We start from the raw sequence: 20,677 nt of genomic DNA, 5'->3' as shown, positions 1-20,677 counted from the left end.
AACATTATCTCTGAAGTCTTCGTTCACGACATAAACAAACTCCTCCATACCATCACAGCATGAGGGATGCACATAGAGCTGCTCCCCATATTAAGAGAATCAATTTTGTTGGTGATGCCACGAGTCAGCCTACAAAACTTCCCTACTTACCAACAAGACTCAGTTGGCAAAACAAGAGAGCTATGACTGGGAAGTGGGAACCAATTGGAAGGTCTAAGGGCAGCCAAGATGAAGGCAAGGAAGGGCAATGGCAAGTACAACTTCCATTCCAACTGCTATAATCACTCTCCTCATCCTTTGGAATGTTTGAAAGAACAGAAACCACAACCCCATCATCATCCCAAGGCAATAGAGCAGTTATCCGGGATAATCGCTCCCATCATCTTGTAGTGTTATTTTTATCCCACATTGAAGGTGGGATAACAATTCCGGAATAACTAATTCTGGTATAATTAATCCCGGAAACTTGCCCCAACCAAACGAGCCCAAACTGAAAAAAAGAAGCATAAAGACAAAAAAAAAAAAAAAAAAAAAAAAAAGAAACAGACAAGTCCCACGTGTGTCATATGTTTCAAAGTCAGTGAACAATAAACAAAGAAAAGTATATGGGGAACCAAATATTAAAGTAATACACTAAGTGTCCCCCTCAATAATACACCATGTCAAAAATATTCTATGTCCCACATTGGTACTACATTCCAATTCCATTAGTCAAAACAAACAAATTTAGAATCTTATCCACATAAAAAAAAACAATATAAGTTCCTCTTACCTTGCTCAAAAATAACAATACAAGCATGGACCACAATAATTTAAAGCCCTAAACCACCAATCATACTGAAATTACATACCATGCTATTTAGTCATACATTCACGCCAAGCCTTACAGATTGGATTATGCAAGTCAAGACAAGGAGAAGCCTTGCGGTCTCTGAGCTCTTCTGTTACTGTTTTTGGACATGATTCACACTTCATCACCTATTATAGAAGAACCATCTTTTATAATAATAAAAATAATAACAATAACAATAATAATATTAATGATAATAACAATAAACTTAAGTGAATCGAAAGAAAATATCAGATAGACTGAATTTCAGACTAAAGATTTGATAAGCAACTAATACCGTGCGGAGGAGAAAATGCGTCAAATAAGGGTAATCGTTTGTCATCCTAGTCATATATTCATGCCAAGCCTTATAGATTGGATTATGCAAGTCAAGACAAGGAGAAGCCGTGCGGTCTCTTAGATCTTCTGTTACTGTTTTTTAACATGCTTCACACTTCATCACCTATTATAGAAGAACCATCTTTTATAATAATAATAATAATAAATAACAATAACAATAATAATAATAATAATAACAAATAAATAAATAAATAACTTGTGTGAATCCAAAGAAAATATCATATAGACTGAATTTCAGACTAAAGATTTGATAAGTAACTAATACCGTGTGGAGGAGAACATGCGTCAAACAAGGGTAATCATTTGTCGTCTCGTCTGATGTGTTTCCTTCATTCCTATGTTCAGATGTGCTTTGCTGTTGTTCGGACGTGTTTCCGACATTCTGTTATTTTGGTGATTCTCCCACAACATTATCCGAGAGAGTGCAGGCGTCACACTTTCTTAGCTGTTTAGAAAAACAATAATATGATGATAATTATGTGAACTAACAAATTCCAGATACAACTAGAGGAAAATCATTGTGAGTTTGTGTAGTACTGAATTTGACGAATCCAAAACATTCCTTATGTTGATCGAGCTCCTGGTTTCACCTTTTATCATAGGTGATAATGGCAGCTTTTGAGACTACAGCATTTAGACTGTTACTCAATTTCAGCCTTCGGTCAGCTAATGCCTGTCAAAAAACTCAAAATAAACAACTAAAATGAGTTGCATATCTTAGTCAAATTATGGGCTGAACATTTATTTGAGATTAATTTGGTTCTGACCTCCAACAGTGGCAGACATCCTTGCAAATAGGTGACCCGATATTCTTTAAATTTCCCAACATAGTCAATGAAGAAATCATAGATAGCCTTCCCCAATTATGTTTCTCAAATTCATCTACTGAACTCCCAAAGTACGCCAGGGGCCAGAATGACAAATCCAGTTTGGATTGTGGAAAGAAAAAATAGAGAACATGTAGCATATACATAATCTCAAAAAATCATCCTTCCAACCGTCAGCATCCGTGGAAAACTCTCTAATTTTCTCGAGGGCATCCTTCCTAGAGAGTTTTCCTAAATCATGTTCAGGAAAATATTTTGAGTAATAAAGTTGACGCGTTGCTTTCTTTATCACTCAATCAATGAATGTTAACATGTTTGCCCACACATTCAAAGCCAAGGCAATCCTGCACCTCCTTCCTACAAAATGACATTCTAGAACCTCCAATATCAAATGATTTCGAAAGGATATCAAACCTCTTAGTCGGCTGCTCAATTAAACCCAGACCAATTAAACGCTCACGTATGTCGAGATAATGCACAAAGATTGTGCCTTTCAGAGCATTTAACTTCGCATCATTTTCCTTTATAGCATCCATTAAAAGTTTCATACACGAGAAGGAGCACCTAGATTGCATAGCTCCCTTGCCTCTGCCCCTAATTTTGAAGAGGAGCAACACAAACAATATTTGGTAACTTCAATGTGACATGATATCTTCATTAAAGAAGTATTAAAACTCTTCCTACGTATTTCTAATTGTGTACTTCTTAGATTTATTGTTAACGTACCTTTTGTTGTTGTTCTTCTTCTTAGGAGTTTTTCTAGATAACAAAGAAAGGTAAATAAAATGAACTCTACGATTATAAAAAAAAAGTAAAGAATAAACAACTAGTTCAGCACAAACAAAGATTCTATTCAAACCAAACAAATAAAGTGCGATAGCAAGGTGTACATGGCCAAAACCACCACTATCTTTACCTACATGACCTTGGAATACCTTGAAACAAGGTGTTCGTATCTTCCATATTTAGTTTTTGTCTCATTTCCCTATAACATAATTATGAGATAATCCTATCCCAACATGTTTTACCCCAACAACCGTATCCTTAAGTCTTGGTTATACAACAAGTCCCATCACATTCTTGTTCTATCGATCCTAAAATACAATAATTTATAACCTGTGTTGCTTATCTTTCTAGCCCTTTGCCCTGTCTGTTTAGCTTCCTGTAGGCATACGGTATGAACTCTTCTCCTTTGTAAGGTACCCAAAATACCATCAACTTCCTGTCAAGGAGCCTATGTTTCAGCTACCTACCCGAATCTGTCTCTCATGGACTAGCTTATTTACCGTCATCCGTGCACGAACCGAGAACCCTTTCTTATTTCGCACTACATCAGGCACTGAAATATATTCCTGACAAAACTCTTTGTATAATTTAAGAGTTGAAGAAAATCTAAACGGAAAAAGCAAGAAGACCCAGTTGAACATTCTCAATGTCTGACAATGTGGCATCCTACTTCTTTTCATTATCAAGAGGTTCCCTAGATATTAAAGAGAAAACAAAGAAAAAATAGGAACTACGATTATAAAAATTAAAGTAAAAAAAAAAACTAGCTCAGCACATATTAAGATTCCAATCAATAAACAAACAAATAAAGGGGTGTTCAATGATGATCTCTCACATATCATGTGCACATGATACTCTTATTATGTGCGACGAAAACGCTGGACAACGACTATATATAAATCATAAGCTACAGCTAAATGTTATTGGGTGAAAACTCTCTTTTTAAATATCTGTTAGCTACAGCTAAATCATAAGCTAGAGAGAAATATAGGACAACCTTTCCTTCATTATTCCTACTGCCATAACCATATTCCCTGTGTCATTTACCGAAAATCGTCACTATCTTTATCTACATGAAGATCTCCCCCAATAAAGATAAGTTGGTCGCAGACACTTAGTTTTAGCTTCTGCATCTAATCCAATTTGTGGAGCATAGGAAACTAAAAACATTGATTGTCCCATACCCTAACCCCAACTTGCTTAACCTCAACAACCTTATCCTTAAGTCTTGGTTCTACAAATTCCCACCACATTCTTGTTTTTATCAATCCTAAATACAATTATCTAAATAAGAAGTGTTGCCTATCTCTCTAGCCTTTTGTCCTGTCCATTTAGTTTCATGTAGGCATGCGATATCAACTCTCCTCCTTTTTAAGGCATCACTAAAACAAGAAACTAATTCAACAGAAAATAAGATTCTAAATCAATAAGCAAACAAATAAAAGTGAGAACATGTATATGTGTATGTGTCTATCTGCGGAAGTAAATCATAAATTCAATTTCTAATTTTGTACACAGTAAAGTTATTGTAAAAGTACCTTTTCCTAGAAGAAGCAGCAGCACCACCATCTTTCTCTTTGGTATGAATATCATTATCACCAATGTTTTCCGAAGACAATGTGACCTTCTTCTCTTCCTTATGATGTTGTTCGCTAGATCTAAAAGAGAAACAAAGAAAAAATAGGATACGATGGTTATAAAAAATAAAGAAGACTAGTTCAGCACAAATTAAGGTTCCAATCACAAAACAAACAAATAAAGTGTAACACCCCATATTTTCGTAAGTAAAAATATGTCATAAGTCAATTGATGTAAGCTCGGAAATGAAATCATCTTTGGAAGTACATAAAGTAAGTTACTCATATTACCATGGAGGTTACAAATATTTAAGATCATGAACTGCAAGTATCAAGAGGTCGGAAGGTTTAGAAGCTAAACGAATCGAAGAAAATGAGTTTCGTTGAAGTAGGCAGAGGTCCTAGGTTTGAGTCTCACCGCCACCCATTATCAAAAAAAGAATTTTCACATACTTGGCTCATAAAAAAGAATCAAACTCGCACGTGAGGGGTGTATTGAGACATAATTAAGGAAATAAAAATGTGCTCTTTCTAACAGTTTAAACTTTTAGATGAGATGCTCACACACTTCAACTGTGATAATCGTAGTTATGTGCATATTATTATTGTTGATATGATATATGTACAGATTTTTTGATAAAAATGTCATTAACGTATCATGACTCTAGCCACGACCTTATTAGGGACGGTCTATAATACTTACTGAGTACTCCTCGTACCCTCCCTTCTTTCTTTCTTTCTTTCTTTCTTTTTTATGCACTTATTGCGGATATCGATCCTAACACCAGCGGGCCTTGTGGTTTGTTATTTGTATGAGCTCCAGTATTGCGGTATTCAGCTGTGAGCCAACCGCTCTAGTTTTGTGGTAGCTGGGAATTTCTTTATATATTAGCTATTGTGAATTCAAATTTTATTATGTACTCTTAAACTCGTAGATGCTCTTAATTTGGTATGGGCCTGGACTTACTTCTTGTCCAGTGTTGTGTTTGGAGGTTGTTCACGAATTATCTATCTTATCATGTTTAATTAGATTTATATCCGTTTTGTTTATTCATTAAAAATCTAATGAATGAGTCGAGATTAAGGTTGAATTGTTCGGCAAAGAGGTTGACAGGTGCCGGTCATGAGTCCCCGCATTTTGGGTCATGAGCAGCAAAAAAAAGAGACTCACAACCTTGAAGTCCCGGTAATTTAGGTCGTAAAAAGTAAGAAAAAAGACTCGCAGTTCAGAAGAGATGGTACTTATTTGGGGAAGACTTGATATTAGTTGACAGTGCTTTAGATGCACTTCATACTTATACCATGTCCCTTTTTCCTATACCAAAGATGGTGGAGAAGAGAACAGATAAATTGGGGTACGAATGTTTGTGGCAAGGAGACATGGATAAGAAGTCTTTTAATTTGTTTTACTGGAAAAGAGCTACCAATGGCAAGAAGGAAGATGGTTGGACGTTAGAAATCTAAGGGCGTGCAAAAATAGTCTTATCATGAAGTGGCTATGAATGTTATGCAGTAAGGAGGAACCTCTGTGGAGGAAATTAAATAGAGAGAAATACGAATAAAATTCTTGAACCACAGCAATACCAAACATTCGTATAGAGTTGGAAATTGGAAGTGTATCAGAAGCTTATGAAACACACTCAGAATAAGTTCATATCATAGTAGGTAATGGAAGGAAACTTATTTTGGAAAGATAGATGGATAGGACAGATGTCCCAAGAAGAACAATTCTCCAGCATTTTTAGCATAGCAAATAATCACAATGCAATAGTGGAGGTGTACTGGTCTACGCAAGGATAGAACCTATGCTAAGAAGAAGGTGCAATGACGGGGAGAGGGAGGGTTTCCAACAGCTAATTCAACAAAAATTAAGATCCTAAAGTACTAAACAAACAAATAAAAGTGAAATCAAACACACGCGTGCACGAAAGTCATTACTACTGCACCTTTTCAGAGTAGCAGCAGTAGCATCATTCAATTGCAGAGCATCAATCATTTCATTTTCTTCATTCCTTTCCACCGCAACAGCAGCATTCATTTTTCACATTCTTTTCCCCTGCGACTTTCTTCCTTCTCTGAGATATTGTAGATCTGGAAGAGAAGCAAAGAAAAAAACAACTAATTCAACGAAAATTAAGATTCCAAAACGACAAAAAGCAAATGAAAGCGCGACAACATTGGCATCAGATATAACCCAGCCAACAGAGGAAAGCAAATAATTCAATAGTAATTAAGCTGAGAAAACAATGCATATACCTTTATTGGCAGTGTATAACAATGAAATATATTCTTGGCAGAACTCTGGTATATTTTAGATCTTGAATATAATCAAAGAGAAGACTACTAATTTAACAGAAATTAGATTACAAATCAATAACTAACATATAAAACTGAGATAGCATGGATAGAGATGACCAACCAGCAAATTATTGTAAATGTGCAATTTGAGAAGTATACCTTACTGTTCTCCTGTTGTATTGCTGAAATGTTTTGTAGTCCATCTCACAATTTTTCTTCCTGAACTGACTTCTTGTTTGCACTGACTTCTTGTTTGCACCAACATCGCTTCCTATTGATGAGATGACGGTTAACATAATGATTACATATCAAGCTAAATGGTATAAATTTCTATCTATACTTACAGAAAATCAATCTATTACTAAACATCGGGCTGTTCACTAAAAATACTTACTTTATTACAATTTTGTGCATATATTGTAAACCTTTTCATAGATTATATTTTCTGTCGAGTAGTATTAGATTTGAGCTTATATTCTCTAACATAAGCCTAATAAGAATAAGTCATGACTCGAGCCTGAGTCTTAAGTCCAGCAACTTGAGCCTTTTGACCACGCGATTGGTTTTGTTCAGTCAAGCACATTTATGCCTTTTGGGGCACTTGAATTTGAGAAAGCTCATATGCTCTCATAGTCTCATTCATCTATGTTGAATTAGATGATGATATAATACAACATAATGTTGCAAAAACTTTTCTGTTCCATCTCGAATCACAATTTCAGAAACCCACCAATACAAATCTGAATGATGCAACACTTGCAGAAGCCACAAACAAATACATCTGAGTTATTTCTCATATGAGAAAGCTTATATCCTAAAATGCATGTCAGAATTAGATGATAATACAATAGAACATAATGTTGTTATCACTTTTTTATGTCTATCTCTACTTACAGAAGCCCATTAATATAAATATGAACTGTGGGTGTGTTGTTGTTGTATGAACGGTGCAACATCTACAAAGTCATCAATATAGACAGCAAAGATAATTCATGCTTGAAAACCACCAACAACAAACCCGGTATAATCCCACATAGTGGGGTCTGGGGAGGGTAGTGTGCAGGGGCAGATTTAGGGGGGTGGAAGGGTGTTCACCCGAACCCATTCGCCAAAAAATTACACTGATATAAAAGGCAAAATCTGTTTTGTTTTTACCTCTATATATTATGTTTTGAATCCCCTTTACACAACCCAAAAGAATAGCTTAGTAGTCAAGGGGGTTCAAAACATTTGTAAGGTCATTAGTTCTATTCTCACTAGCTACAACCTTTCTAACTTTTTCCTTTTTTGAACCTCCTTGGCGGTAATCCTGCCTCCATCACTGGTAGTGTGTACGCAGCCTTACCCCTACCTTATGGAGATAGAGAGGCTCTATCCAATAGACCCTCGGCTCAGAGAAGCACAAGCACCACATTAAATAAGAGAAAAACAAGAATCACAACAGAGAGAAGCCATGTAAAAGTAGCATAAATCACAACAAATAATGAGAAGACCGCAATGAAAGAAATGACAGGTAGTCATAGAAATCTAATGCCAACAGAATACTAAAGTACGTGCTAATACTACCGGTATGACAAGGAGAACACTAAACTAACTACCCTACTACCTTAATCTTCGACCTCCACACCTTCCTATCAAGGGTCATGTCCTCGGTCAGCTGACGTTGCGCCATGTCTTGTCGAATCACCTCACCCAAATTCTTCTTCAGCCTACCTCTACCTCTCCTTAGGTCTTCCAATGTCAACCTCTCACACCTCCTGACCAGAGCGTCTGTGCTCCGCCTCCTCACATGTCCTAACCATCTAAGCCTCGTTTCCCGCATCTTGTCCTCAATTTGGGCCACACTCACCATGTCTCGAATAACTTCATTCCTAATCATATCTAACCTAGTGTGCCCGCACATCCATTTCAACATCCTCATTTCTGCTACTTTCATCTTCTGGACATGGGAGCTCTTGACTGACCAACATTCAGCCTCATACAACATAGTTGGCCTGACTACCGCTCTGTAGAACTTACCTTTGAGTTTTGCCGGTACCTTCTTATCACAGAAGACACCAAAAGCAAGTCTACATTTCATCCATCTCGCCCCAATACGATGTATGACATCTTCGTCGATCTCCCCATCTCCTTGTATAATAGACCCAAGGTACTTAAAACTTCCTCTCCTAGGGATGGCTTGTGAATCCAGCCTCACCTCCCCTTCCCCTTCCACTTCCTGAGTCATCCCACTGAACTTACACTCCAGGTATTTCGACTTAGTCCTACTCAACTTGAAACCTCTAGATTCCAGGGTCTGCCTCCACATCTCTAACCTCGCGTTAACGTCGTCTCGCGTCTCATCAATCAATATAATGTTATCTATAAATAACATGGACCACAGTACCTTCCCTTGGATGTGGCGCGTCAATACATCCATCGCTAGGGCAGACAAAAAAGGGCTAAGAGCCGACCCTTGGTGCAACCCCATCATGACCGGAAAGTGATCTGAGTCCCCTCCTACTGTCCTCACCCTGGTCTTAGCTCCCTCATACATGTCCTTAATCGCCCTAATATAAGCAACAGGTACACCTCTAGCCTCCAGACATCTCCACAGGACCTGCCTCGGTACTTTATCGTAGGCCTTTTCTAAGTCGATGAAAACTATATGCAAGTCCCTCTTCCTCTCCCTATACTGCTCCATCAATCTCCTAACAAGGTGAATGACTTCCATAGTCGAGCGCCGCGGCATAAACCCCAAATGGTTCTCGGAATAGACATACTCCTCCTCACCCTCAGCTCCACCACCATCTCCCAAACTTTCATGGTCATGCTTGAAAACCAATGAAACTATTTCTTTACACCGGAAAATAGAAATTGTCGTAAAAAAATTCATACATTACATCAATGTTTCATATATGATGATGTGGCATAGCACATACTAGACCTTGTTGTAATGTGTAAAAAAAACAGTAACATCACAGTAACAGGAAAATAAAAGCTAACCTGAATGTAAGGATTTCGCTTCATAGTTACTTTCTTGGGTAATTTCTCAGCAAGCGTTGGCCAAAATGCACTTAATTCATCACGTACCTGAAGACATATAGTTTGGTTTCTCCTATTAGAAGATGTTGCACAATGAAACTAACGATTTAAGCATCAAATCATAAGACCAAATATACTACTTCCTCTGTTCCATTTATTGTGATGCTATTTTCTTTTTACTATATCCCAAAAAGAATAACACATTTCTATATCTAGAAACAATTTAACACATTTCACTCGCCACGTGGATTCAGATGGATTAGCCTCAGCCTCAGAAGTCCCAAGGATTGGTTTTTTCTGTAGTAACACTTCAATACAAGCAAGGACAGATTTTGCAGTAGAATCAAGATCATATCCACCTTCAAGTGCCATAACCATCCTGCCTCCCACCAACTCCATTACTATATGATAAGTATATTAAAGTAAGTAAAGTTCCTAGGACAGTCACATTATGGAAACCAAATGACATGTAAAAGAGAGAAGAAAGAGAATCAGAAGAGCTCATTTTTAGATGCAACTGGAGAATGCAGGAGAAAAGACCGACAGAGGACTCGGAAGTAAAGAAGAGACGTAACTACTAACTAAAATCACAGTACTTATAACAATCACTTTGAGCTCACCTTGTGCAACATCATAGAATACCCATACGGAGTAACACAACATTCACCAAGAGGATCGCCAATAGCTGCTCACATCATAAAAATAACACCATAAGAGTAATAAATCAAGCTATATAGACGAGAGCAAAGAAGAGAAAGTTGTAGCAATGATTACTTCTAAATAGATTATCAGAAAGAAAATATGAGTAATGTAGAATGTTCTTTTAGGGAATAAAGGCATGTCTCATGTTGCCAAATATTTTACACCTCTTAGCTAAGCAGGATTTCATAAATGTTAAACAGTTAAAGGATAAGAAAAGAAACAGCATGTGCATAAGAAATCAATTGCTGAAAGTCTATATGATAAGAAATAGATGCATCATAATTTCTGCACAGTATAGGTTTCAGCATTAACCGCAAACCAGTTAATGAAAAAGGCTTGCTACCCCCCCCCCCCCACACACACACACACAACCAAAGGGAAGTCAAGTGGATTTCTATCCATACATAAGCATGTGTTCCCATAGTACTGGTTATGCGGAACAAATGATAGACCGAAAGAATAAATTAGGCAACGGCCATTGTTGATTACAACAACAGGGCATAACAAAAAAGGTCCATTATGCAGAACCCTTCAGTTTCCATGTATTTGTAAGCCTTATCCGGTTTATATCTCTAAACTTCCCGAAGGATCCAGCTTTAAATCAGAAATGTCTATATCAAATCATAAGGGAGAAAATTTTGAAGATGTCAAAGTTTATTACTGCTGCAGCAAAAGATGCAAATCCCAAAGTGCAATATTTTCAAGGATAAGAAGTGACGAAGCCTGCAGTAGATACAAATTACAGATACAATAAACTGTATCAAGTGGAATATGGATAGTTTGATCAACAAATATCAATGCCCAAAAAATTGAAGCTGTTGTAAGAAAATGCTTTTATAATCAAGCATGTAAAATTTAAAAACTTGATAACTGAAGTTGCGAGAGAAAGGAGATAATAAAGGAAAAAATATACAAATGGCCAGAAGATCTCAACAGATGTATCTCCCAAGTTTCTACTTACCTGCATCAAATCCAGCAGATATCATAATCAGGTCAGGGCAGAATTCTTTGGCAATAGGAACTAATATATTGTCCCATACAGCAAGATAATCTGCATCATCACACCCGGCATTCTCCCAAGGAACATTTATGTTGTAACCTGCTCCAGGCCCTTCTCCAATCATGACATGTGATCCGTCTTCACCATCTGGATAGAAACTTCCGGACTCGTGCCTAGTTGGGATACAGTGATACACCCAAAAAAAGACTTAGTTGGGACAGCTAATGATACACCAGACCCACAAAAAAGACTTAGTTTTGATAATTTAAGACAATAATTCAGCCTTCGGGTTTCGAGAATAACACGAAGAGTAAAAGCAAAGAGTACAATTCCCAAATACGCTCAAAATTCTTTCAGGAAGCTTTCACGTATCTTGTTGTATGATGTCACATACGAATAGAAAAAACAAGTAATAACTGAAAATGTTACAAATACCTATGTACAGAAAAGAAAAGTACTCGAGGGTCCTTCCAGAACATTTTTTGAGTACCATTTCCGTGATGAACATCCCAATCAACAATCAAAATCTTTTTAATGCCCAGATCAACCTGCATGGTGTTATTTAGCATATTAAATCACAATATGTGCACATTGCCACCAAACTAATCAAAGATCTGGATGAGCTCTGACAGCTGATGATTAAAAATTGCACTTACTCTTTCATCCAAGAGATAACTTGTTGCAATACCAACATTGTTGAACAGACAAAATCCCATTGGTTCATCTTCTTCAGCATGATGACCAGGAGGCCTGACAATGGCAAAGGCAGAATCCAGTTCTCCTTCCGCAACTTTCTCAGCAACCTATATTGTGCATACACCTAAGATTAAAGCCCTCTAAAATAGTAATGTGTTGCAATCCCTTCAAACCCCAATTCTATAACTGCATCACCGGAATCAGGAGTGAGAGGACTAGTTGTATTGATGATCACATTGTAGCAAGAAACAAGTTTCATAATCCAGTACCAAAGAGCTTATAAATGATCATGTAAAATTGGGCAGAGGTTTTACATCTGACACTGATGCTCATAATAGCAGATGGATAAAACATAGAATGGTCCAGCTAAAAGGCTCTTGCAAATATTTTTCTTGTTATCAAAAACAATTTCAAATAGATCATGAAACAGCAAACAACAGCAGATTCCTTTAGTTCAATTAGTCTAAATTTGCAAGCGGAAATGCTGCGGGTGGACGGAATTATTTGTATATCTGTCATTTCTTTTGGGTCAGTTAACAAGCTAGAGAAAAGTGACATCCAATGAGACTTATGCATACAACAGATTCTGAGTGCCATACCTCAATGACCGAACCAGCAGCAAGATAAGCGGCTTCTGATGAGCCTTCATTGAAATATATGGAATTAAACTCCTCAAGAGTCCTCTTTCTTCTTGAAAATTTCTCTGAACTTATTTGTTTAATCAAATTAATGTGACCTTTGGTGTGAACCAATTCTATATCTTTATCTCTTGCTTCCTTTGCATTCAGAATAAGGCATCTGAAACAGAACAGATCACTAATACCTTTTAGAACGAATTTACTTGATTTACCCGCTACATCGGACAAAAATGGAAAAGAAAATGAAGCGGATCAAAATACTTCATGGAGAATCCAAGAATAAAATAAAATAAAAAACAGATACAGTTATACTCCATTTTGTTCCATCTTATTGGCACTCTTCCCATAAGAATGACATCTTTTTATATTTAGAAACTCTTTAACTTTAAACTTCTCCTTGTGCACTTAATGACATACTCTTATAGCCATAGATATGTCATGGCATGTTTGACCATAAGCTCGTAGAGACTTTTGGAGTATGTCAAAACTCTTTCTTTCTTAAACTTCATTCCCCGTCAAACACCAACATATTAAATGAAACAGAGAGAGTGACATTTACATCAAAAGATTCAGGCTTTGAGTTATCACCCTACAGAGAGAGGTTACTAAAATCATGTTATGTGGGTTTCGCAAAACATAACCTCCCAAACCAGAAAAAAAGACAATCAGCGTAAAGATAGTAAATTATGATAAATCCTCCGAATGGACACAAGGATTCATATAACTTCCAACTTGTTCGGAATTGAAGTATAGTTGAGATAGTGGGTTGCTAAGCAGATAACAAGGAATTACAAGAAAATCACCAAAGACATAGCCAGTCTGTGACTCAGTTCATAAGATAGGCATGTTTGAGTCTTAAGTTAGCACCAACACATAAAATAGACATGTTTTACAATAAAAATTAAACGGAATTTAGGAATAAAAAGCTCAAAATGATCGAACACTATGGATGTGTTTGGTATGGAGGAAAACATTTGGTCAAAATATCTTGGAAAACATTTTCTCTAGGAAAGCAAGTTCCTTAAAAATCAGAAAAATAACTTCCTTGGTGAGAGTATGCAAAACAAGTTCTATAAGTGACATTCCACGCCCATTGTCTCCTCCAAACCCTACCCTACTACCCCTGCCACTCCCCAACCCCGTCTGATCCCACCTCCACGGGGCAGAGGATCCAGTACATTAATTATGGGTTCCCGTGAACCCAATAACTTTTGTCTAGACCTTGTATTTGTATTGAAAAATTTATTAAATTTATAAGAATATTTAATGTGGAACCCAGTCCGTTAATCCAATTATTATTGTATATTAACTTGAGATTTCCATAGGAATCCATAAACTTAAAATCCTGGATCTGCACCTCCACCTCCACCACAGCCCCCATGCTCACACCCCCACCCACCCCACTACATCCCCATTGTTTTTCCTAAATTATATTTTCTGCTTACTTGTTAAACACCATAAAATAAGCAAGAAACTCACTTATTTTCCAGGAAAACATTTCACATTTTCCTAGTGGAAGACATTTCCCTTGGTCAAACACGCCATGTTCTCGCCAATCGTAAACATACTATCTTCCAAAACTAGCTTTTACAGCCCAATTAACAATTCCGAGCACTCAGAACACTGTAGAATCACAATATGCAGCTTAATCATAGCATAATCACGCCTCACAAACCCTAGATGATCTCATGCAAAACCCAAAAAAAAAAAAAAAACAAATCAGGTGAGGATGTAACATTTATCTTGAGTTTAATTCTCTGATTACCTATTAGTAACTCCGGAATACTGGAGCTTTTTCCAGATGGCACGGATACGATTAGGGCTTTCGGGATGGCGATTATCGTCTGTGCATGAATGCTTACACATTCCCTCGTCGTATATCAACCCAACCCGACGATCCCTGCTTTCTTCAATGTTAGTATTCACCCCCATTGAACAATGCAGTGATGAAAATTAGTGGAGCTAGTAGCTACCTTCTGGCTTCTGCTGATATTAAATGATTCACTCTTTTTGTAATCCTTTGCTTGAGCACTAGAAATCAAATGTCAGTCTTTTGCATATATCAAGCCCACTGTTTGAAAAACAGGGCGAAGATTGTGTAGAGAATATAATCAAATTGACATGCATTAATAATGTGACAGATTTTCGGTCTTCTTCTTCTCCGTCGATTTCGAGTCTCCTCTTTACGATGCTTTTTCACATGTCGTAAATATGTTGCGAAAGCAAGTATTATGTCCGATATTATATGGTATGATTATCATTATTTTGGGAATTAAATAACTTTTTTACAATTGTATCAAAGTATTTTTCAAAATTCTTTTATTATAAAATTTTACACAACATTAATATCTTATCTTTGATCAAATATTTATGTATGTGATTAGTTTTTGGAAACGTGCATTGCACCTATAAACTTCTTAAAATAACATAAATATGTATCGTCTAAATGTTTATATAATTAATTATATCACAAATATAAAATTTTATTATTATGAACAACTTAGTTAATTTAACGAAAAGAATATGTCATTACTTTTATTACTGTGTAGTGATTGAATATTGGCTTGGCAAAATTGCAAAAGTTTCTAAAGTCTTCAGTTTGCTTTGTTCATGTACCTATTAAAAAGGTTCTAGCATATGAAATTTGCTTAATGTAAATAATAAAAAATAATTATAAAATAAGCTATACGTCTAGAATTTCAATCAAATTTATATAAAGAAACATTGGAGAAGAGAAGAGAAGAAAGATTATTTAGAAGCTTTTGGATGGAAAGGAAAAAAAAATGTAGCATTAAACCCTCCTTGTATTTTATTTCATTTAAGTGTTTCTGAACATATTATTTCTTGTAATATATAATAATATTTATTAATAACTTTATATAAAGGCTTGCACTTTACAAAGAAAGTTAAAAATGAAAAAATGATAAATATTTTTTTAGTATCATGTTATGCTTCACAAATTGCATCCTCAACTCTATTGGACAAAGCTTTGTATCACTTGTTACACCTACAACAAAAATATTCTTAGCTTCAACACAAGTTGGGGTTCAAAATATTAATATTTCATATGAATCCAAATTAATAAATTATCTTGAGTAATAAAATATAGAAAACAGAATGAAAATAATGATGTTTTTTCCTTAAATAGAGCACTCTGATACTCAATGCAAGGAAAGATGGCAATAATAATAATTTTACCTACTTTTTCCATAATAGTTACAATAAAATGATCTCCAAATAAATAAATAAGTTCTCATGATTCCCGAGACATATCATAAAAAGTGACATAAACACTTGAAGTGCTATTGCAAACTACTGCTACTACTAATAATAATAAAAAAATAGAGAAAGTATTAGTTCAATATATAAGCATTGTGATGAATTTGCTAGCAGCATGCAGCTAAAGAGAAGAAATCTGAGATGAAGAATTGAGAGAAATTTCATAGAAAAGAGGAAATGCTTTGTTTTCTGTACAAAACGTAATGAAGGTAAAGAAGCTACTAAAGTGTTTTTAACTAACTAACCGCCTAAGTAATGACAGTTGTACTTCACTAACTATCTCACTAACTATAGTTAAGTTAACTAACTGCAATTAAGCTAACTAAGATTAACCTACATCCTTTACATCCCCTCTCAAGCTAGGACTGGGAAAAACGTTGAGAAGTCCTAGCTTGGACATCAAATATGAATGTTGAAGTCGACCGAGTCCTTTTGTAAGGATATCAGCTTCCTGCTCTATTGTAGCACAATAGAAAGTGGAGACGAGGCCTTGTTGAATCTTCTTACAGATGAAATGACAGTCAATGTCAATGTGCTTTGTGTGCTCATGAAAGACATGATTGGCAGCAATATGAAGAGCTAATTTGCTATCATTGTAGATAGGCGCGGGGGAATGATGTTGCACTCCTAGCTCCTTGAGTAAGCCAAGGATTTATATAACCTATGCAATAGTGGAAGCTAGGTTGCAATATTCAGCTTCAGCTGAGCTTCTAGAAATAGTGGATTGTTTTTTAGACTTCCAAGATATCAGGGAAGTACCGAGCTTAACGAAGTAGCATGTAACTGATTTGCGTGTATTAGGGCATACATCCCAGTCTGCATCACAAAATGTTGATAGTGATTCGGAATAATGAGCAGTCAAGAGAACTCCCAAGTCAGGACTATTCTTGATATACTTGACTACCTTAAGTGCAGCTTCCATATGAGAGACTTTAGGACTATGCATGAACTGGCTTAAACTTTGAACAGCTAAAGAAATATCTGGCCTTGTGATGGTCAAGTAAAGGAGCTTTCCCAAGAGCCTTTGATATGGTCCTGGATCAGTTTACAATATGTCATTAGATGATCCTGTATGAGTGTCAAAATTCAGTCGTAGTAAGCTTCACATTAGGTTCTATAGGGCAGGATACAGGCTTGGAACCTGAGAGTCCCAACTCAGCTATGAGCTCTAGAGCATATTTGCATTGGTGCATTAATATACTATCACTATTTTGTGCAAACTCTATGCCTATGAAGTATTTAAACTCTCCTAGGTCCTTGATCTTAAATGAGGATTGTAAGTCATCCTTGGTCTATTGAATCATGACAATACTATCACTAATGATAAGGAGATCGTTAACATATACTAGGACAACCACCATGTGATATGCTGCTCTTTTGATGAACAAGGAATAATCCAAATGACTCTGCTGAAAACCAGCATCCACCAAGGCTGGTGTTAGCTTGAGATTCCATTGTCTGGATGTCTGCTTAAGTCCATAGAAAGACTTAAGCAGTTTGCAAACTCTGGATTTATTTTTTGATCCCCCTGAAACCTTGAGGTATTTCCTATACACCTCCTCAGAAAGATCACCTTACAAAAAGATATTGTAAACATCCATTTAATGAATAGACCATTGTCTTATGGCTGCAATGGACAACACACTTCTAACAGTAACCATTTTTACCACAGGTGAAAAGGTTTCTTGATAGTCTAAACCTTCTCCTCTGATTATACCCTTTAGCTACCAAACGAGCTTTGAACCTTTCTACTTCTCCTTATGCCTTATATTTGATTTTATAAACCCATTTGCATCGTATTACCTTCTGTCCCTGTGGCAAAGATACCAATTCCCAAATCTTGTTATCCTCTAGTGCCTTAATTTCTGCCTGCGTTGCCTCTACCCATCGCTTGTCCTTTACTGCCTCTGAATATGATGTAGTTTCCACCTCAACTGAAAAGTTAGCCAAGTAGCTTTGATACTTTTAAGAAAATACTTCATATCCAATTACTTCTGAGATAGGGTATCTGCAACAACTTGCAGAGTTTAGCCTGTCATTTCTAACATAATCCTTAAGCCATATTGGAGGCTTAGATACTCTAGTTGATTTTCTTGTTTCCTCAGCATGAGGTGGAGCAAAAGAATTACGAGGACTATCAATATTATTATGCTCAACAGAATGTGGAATGTCCTATTCATTTAAGGGAACATGAGTCACAACAGGTGAACATGGCACATTGGTTACTTCAGGATGATTACCAGCAATAGAACTAGCTACATCATTTGGTTCCTCAGCAAAATCTTTTATTGGCACTGGAGTCATATTCAAGAATAATGGTTCCGATGAGTCTTCTATTGTATGAAAAGGAAATATATCTTCATAGAATACTACATCTCTACTTATAAAGAACACTCTATTTTCCAAATCCAAAAGTTTGTAGCCTTTCTGATGTGCAACATTTCCCAGGAGGACTGACCTCATAGCTCGAGGTGCAAATTTATCATGACCTGTCAAGTTAGTAGCAAAACATAGGCATCCAATTACCTTTAGATGTGTCAGTGAAGGTATCTTACCCAAAAGCAATTCATATGGTGACTTACGTGCCATAACAAAAGAAGGAATTATGTTGATGATGTACACATCAGTATCAAATGCAATGCCCCCCAATATTTAATAGGTAAATGGTCTTGAAATCTAATTGCTCGAGTAGTCTCGAGTATGTGTCTATGTTTCATTTCCACAACTCCATTATGCCGGGAAGTATATGGACAGGAGCTTTGATGGACAATCCCATGCAGTTGAAAGAAGTCACTACATGCACTGTTAAAAAACTCACTCCCATTGTGTGATCTAAACATTTTAATTTGCTTCCCAAATTGTGTTTTGATCATAGTAATAAAGTTTTTGAGTAAGAAAGTAGCATCAGATTTAAGTCTCATAAGAAACACCCAAGTCCATATGGTAAATTCATCAACCAATGTAAGAAAATATTTTATAGCATTGCGAGTAGCAATTTTAAAAGGTCCCCGCACATCCATATGAATCAAATTAAAACTATGTAAACTTCTGCTAGTGCTAGTTGGAAAAGGTACTCTAGTTTATCGTGCTAGGGGACAAACTTCACATTTAGACATTGAATCATTATCTAGTGTACCACTACAGTGTTATATACTAGGAATCCTTCTGAGAACTTGAACTAGAACATGTCCTGTTCTCTTATGCCATATCTCTATGCTTCCTTTACTAGTTGCTGCAAATGCTGTATTTATTGTCTTTCCTAATGCTGCTGGTAGTAGGTACATACCTTCTTCCTTTCTACCAATCTCCTTCACCATCCCAGATAAGAGGTCCTGAAATACACAACATTTAGGAAAGAAAGTAACACTGCATTTAAGATTCTCTGTCACTTTAGAAACTAACATGAGAATTGAACTTAAAGGCTAGTAACATACCGCATCTTTCAGTACATCACCTCCAGTGAGCTGACACTCTCTTATACGAGAAATTAGTGCTGAATCTCCAGTAGGTAATTGCACTTCTCCTGAATTTCCTATTGAAGTTTTATTTTTTAGTAAATTTTGTCATCAGTCATATGGTTAGTAGCACCGCTATCTACTATCCATTTGCAAAGTTCAAAGTTTCACATAATGTTACATTACCATAAAAATATTTACCTGCCATATTGGCACTTGCTCCTGCAGTAGAACCTTTATTTAGTAGTTGCAGCAATTGATTGTACTGTTCCTTGGTGAAGAATTGAGCTGGTTCAACATTGCTGCTTGGTTGATATGTGTTTTTTGTTGGTGAAATTGTCATTCCTTGTTGTCTAGTTGTGTCAATCATGATTGCATTTGCTTTCTTCTTCTGCTTGAAATCAGGTGGATATCCAATAATTTTGTAACAAATCTCCTTTAAATGTATTGTCCTGTTACAAAAATCACATTTCATTAGTTTGTAACATTCATTTCTAGTATGGTCTTTCAAATGACAAAAATCACATTCTAAACTATAGTTTCTCCTTGCTCTAGATGTAGAATGGGCGGTAAACAAAGCAGTATGATCATTATGCCCAACTTGCCCATAAGTACCACCAGTAATCAATTTCCTACTTTCATCCCGAACCACCATAGCATAAGCCTTATCTATAGATGGTAAAGCTGGCATCAATAGAATCTGGCTCCTTGCTTGCTCAAAGTTCTCATTCAATCGCATCAAAAATTGTAGCAGTCGTTTATACTCCAATTAATCAACATACTCAGTGGCTGATGGAGGAGGTGACATTATCGAATCATATTCTGTCCTGAGATCTTTTAACTTGGTAAAATAAGTCGATACTGACGAAATCCCATGTATTAAAGTAAATATTTCCTTGTGCAAGTAATACAACCTCGATGCTTTTGCTTTTTCAAATCGCTCCTTGAAAGCAGCCCATACCTTCTATGCATTCGAAGAAAAAAACACTCCTGTAACTAAATCTTTGCTCACATTGCTCATGAGCCATGTAGTCACAATTGTATTACACCGGTCCCACTGACTTCCCAAACTTGGACCAAAATCTTCCTTCGATGTCGATCCACCAACCAAACACAATTTGTTCTTACCTAACAGTGCTATTCATCGCACGACTCCAAAGAGAGTAATTTTCCATACATGTTAATACGAGTCCCGCCAACATGGAT

General features: G+C 36.4%; 2 protein-coding genes across 7 annotated transcripts; both read right to left on the bottom strand.

Annotated features, from left to right (window-relative positions):
• Positions 1-613: 613 nt before the first annotated feature.
• Positions 614-14,905, bottom strand: LOC104223120 (histone deacetylase 5-like). Of its 6 annotated transcripts, XM_009774483.2 has the most exons (17): positions 14,711-14,905; positions 14,503-14,637; positions 12,699-12,897; positions 12,060-12,206; positions 11,839-11,951; positions 11,365-11,576; positions 10,322-10,386; positions 9,663-9,749; positions 6,837-6,948; positions 6,326-6,470; positions 4,341-4,460; positions 2,743-2,775; positions 1,957-2,610; positions 1,727-1,862; positions 1,455-1,634; positions 1,128-1,292; positions 614-978 (listed from the first exon to the last, which is right to left on the bottom strand). In XM_009774483.2, exons 2-9 carry the CDS (start codon positions 14,601-14,603, stop codon positions 6,838-6,840), a joined length of 1,035 nt encoding a protein of 344 aa, XP_009772785.1. In that variant the 5' UTR covers positions 14,604-14,637; positions 14,711-14,905; the 3' UTR covers positions 614-978; positions 1,128-1,292; positions 1,455-1,634; positions 1,727-1,862; positions 1,957-2,610; positions 2,743-2,775; positions 4,341-4,460; positions 6,326-6,470; position 6,837. The 6 variants fall into 6 exon arrangements, with proteins under 6 accessions (XP_009772785.1, XP_009772781.1, XP_009772784.1 ...); XM_009774479.2 differs by having other exon boundaries at positions 14,503-14,905; XM_009774482.2 differs by having other exon boundaries at positions 1,780-1,862; positions 14,503-14,905.
• Positions 14,906-16,344: 1,439 nt separating this feature from the next.
• LOC138879039 (uncharacterized) lies at positions 16,345-20,210 on the bottom strand. Its single transcript, XM_070158613.1, has 10 exons — positions 19,673-20,210; positions 19,451-19,548; positions 19,171-19,348; positions 18,243-18,505; positions 18,035-18,188; positions 17,820-17,950; positions 17,363-17,482; positions 17,158-17,308; positions 16,825-17,051; positions 16,345-16,650 (listed from the first exon to the last, which is right to left on the bottom strand). Exons 1-10 carry the CDS (start codon positions 20,208-20,210, stop codon positions 16,345-16,347), a joined length of 2,166 nt encoding a protein of 721 aa, XP_070014714.1.
• Positions 20,211-20,677: the final 467 nt, after the last annotated feature.

This window comes from Nicotiana sylvestris, chromosome 10 (assembly GCF_000393655.2).
Source record: "Nicotiana sylvestris chromosome 10, ASM39365v2, whole genome shotgun sequence".
Taxonomy (NCBI): Eukaryota; Viridiplantae; Streptophyta; class Magnoliopsida; order Solanales; family Solanaceae; genus Nicotiana; species Nicotiana sylvestris.
Note: the sequence above shows the minus strand (reverse complement) of the source record. Positions and strands in the feature narration are given on the sequence as shown.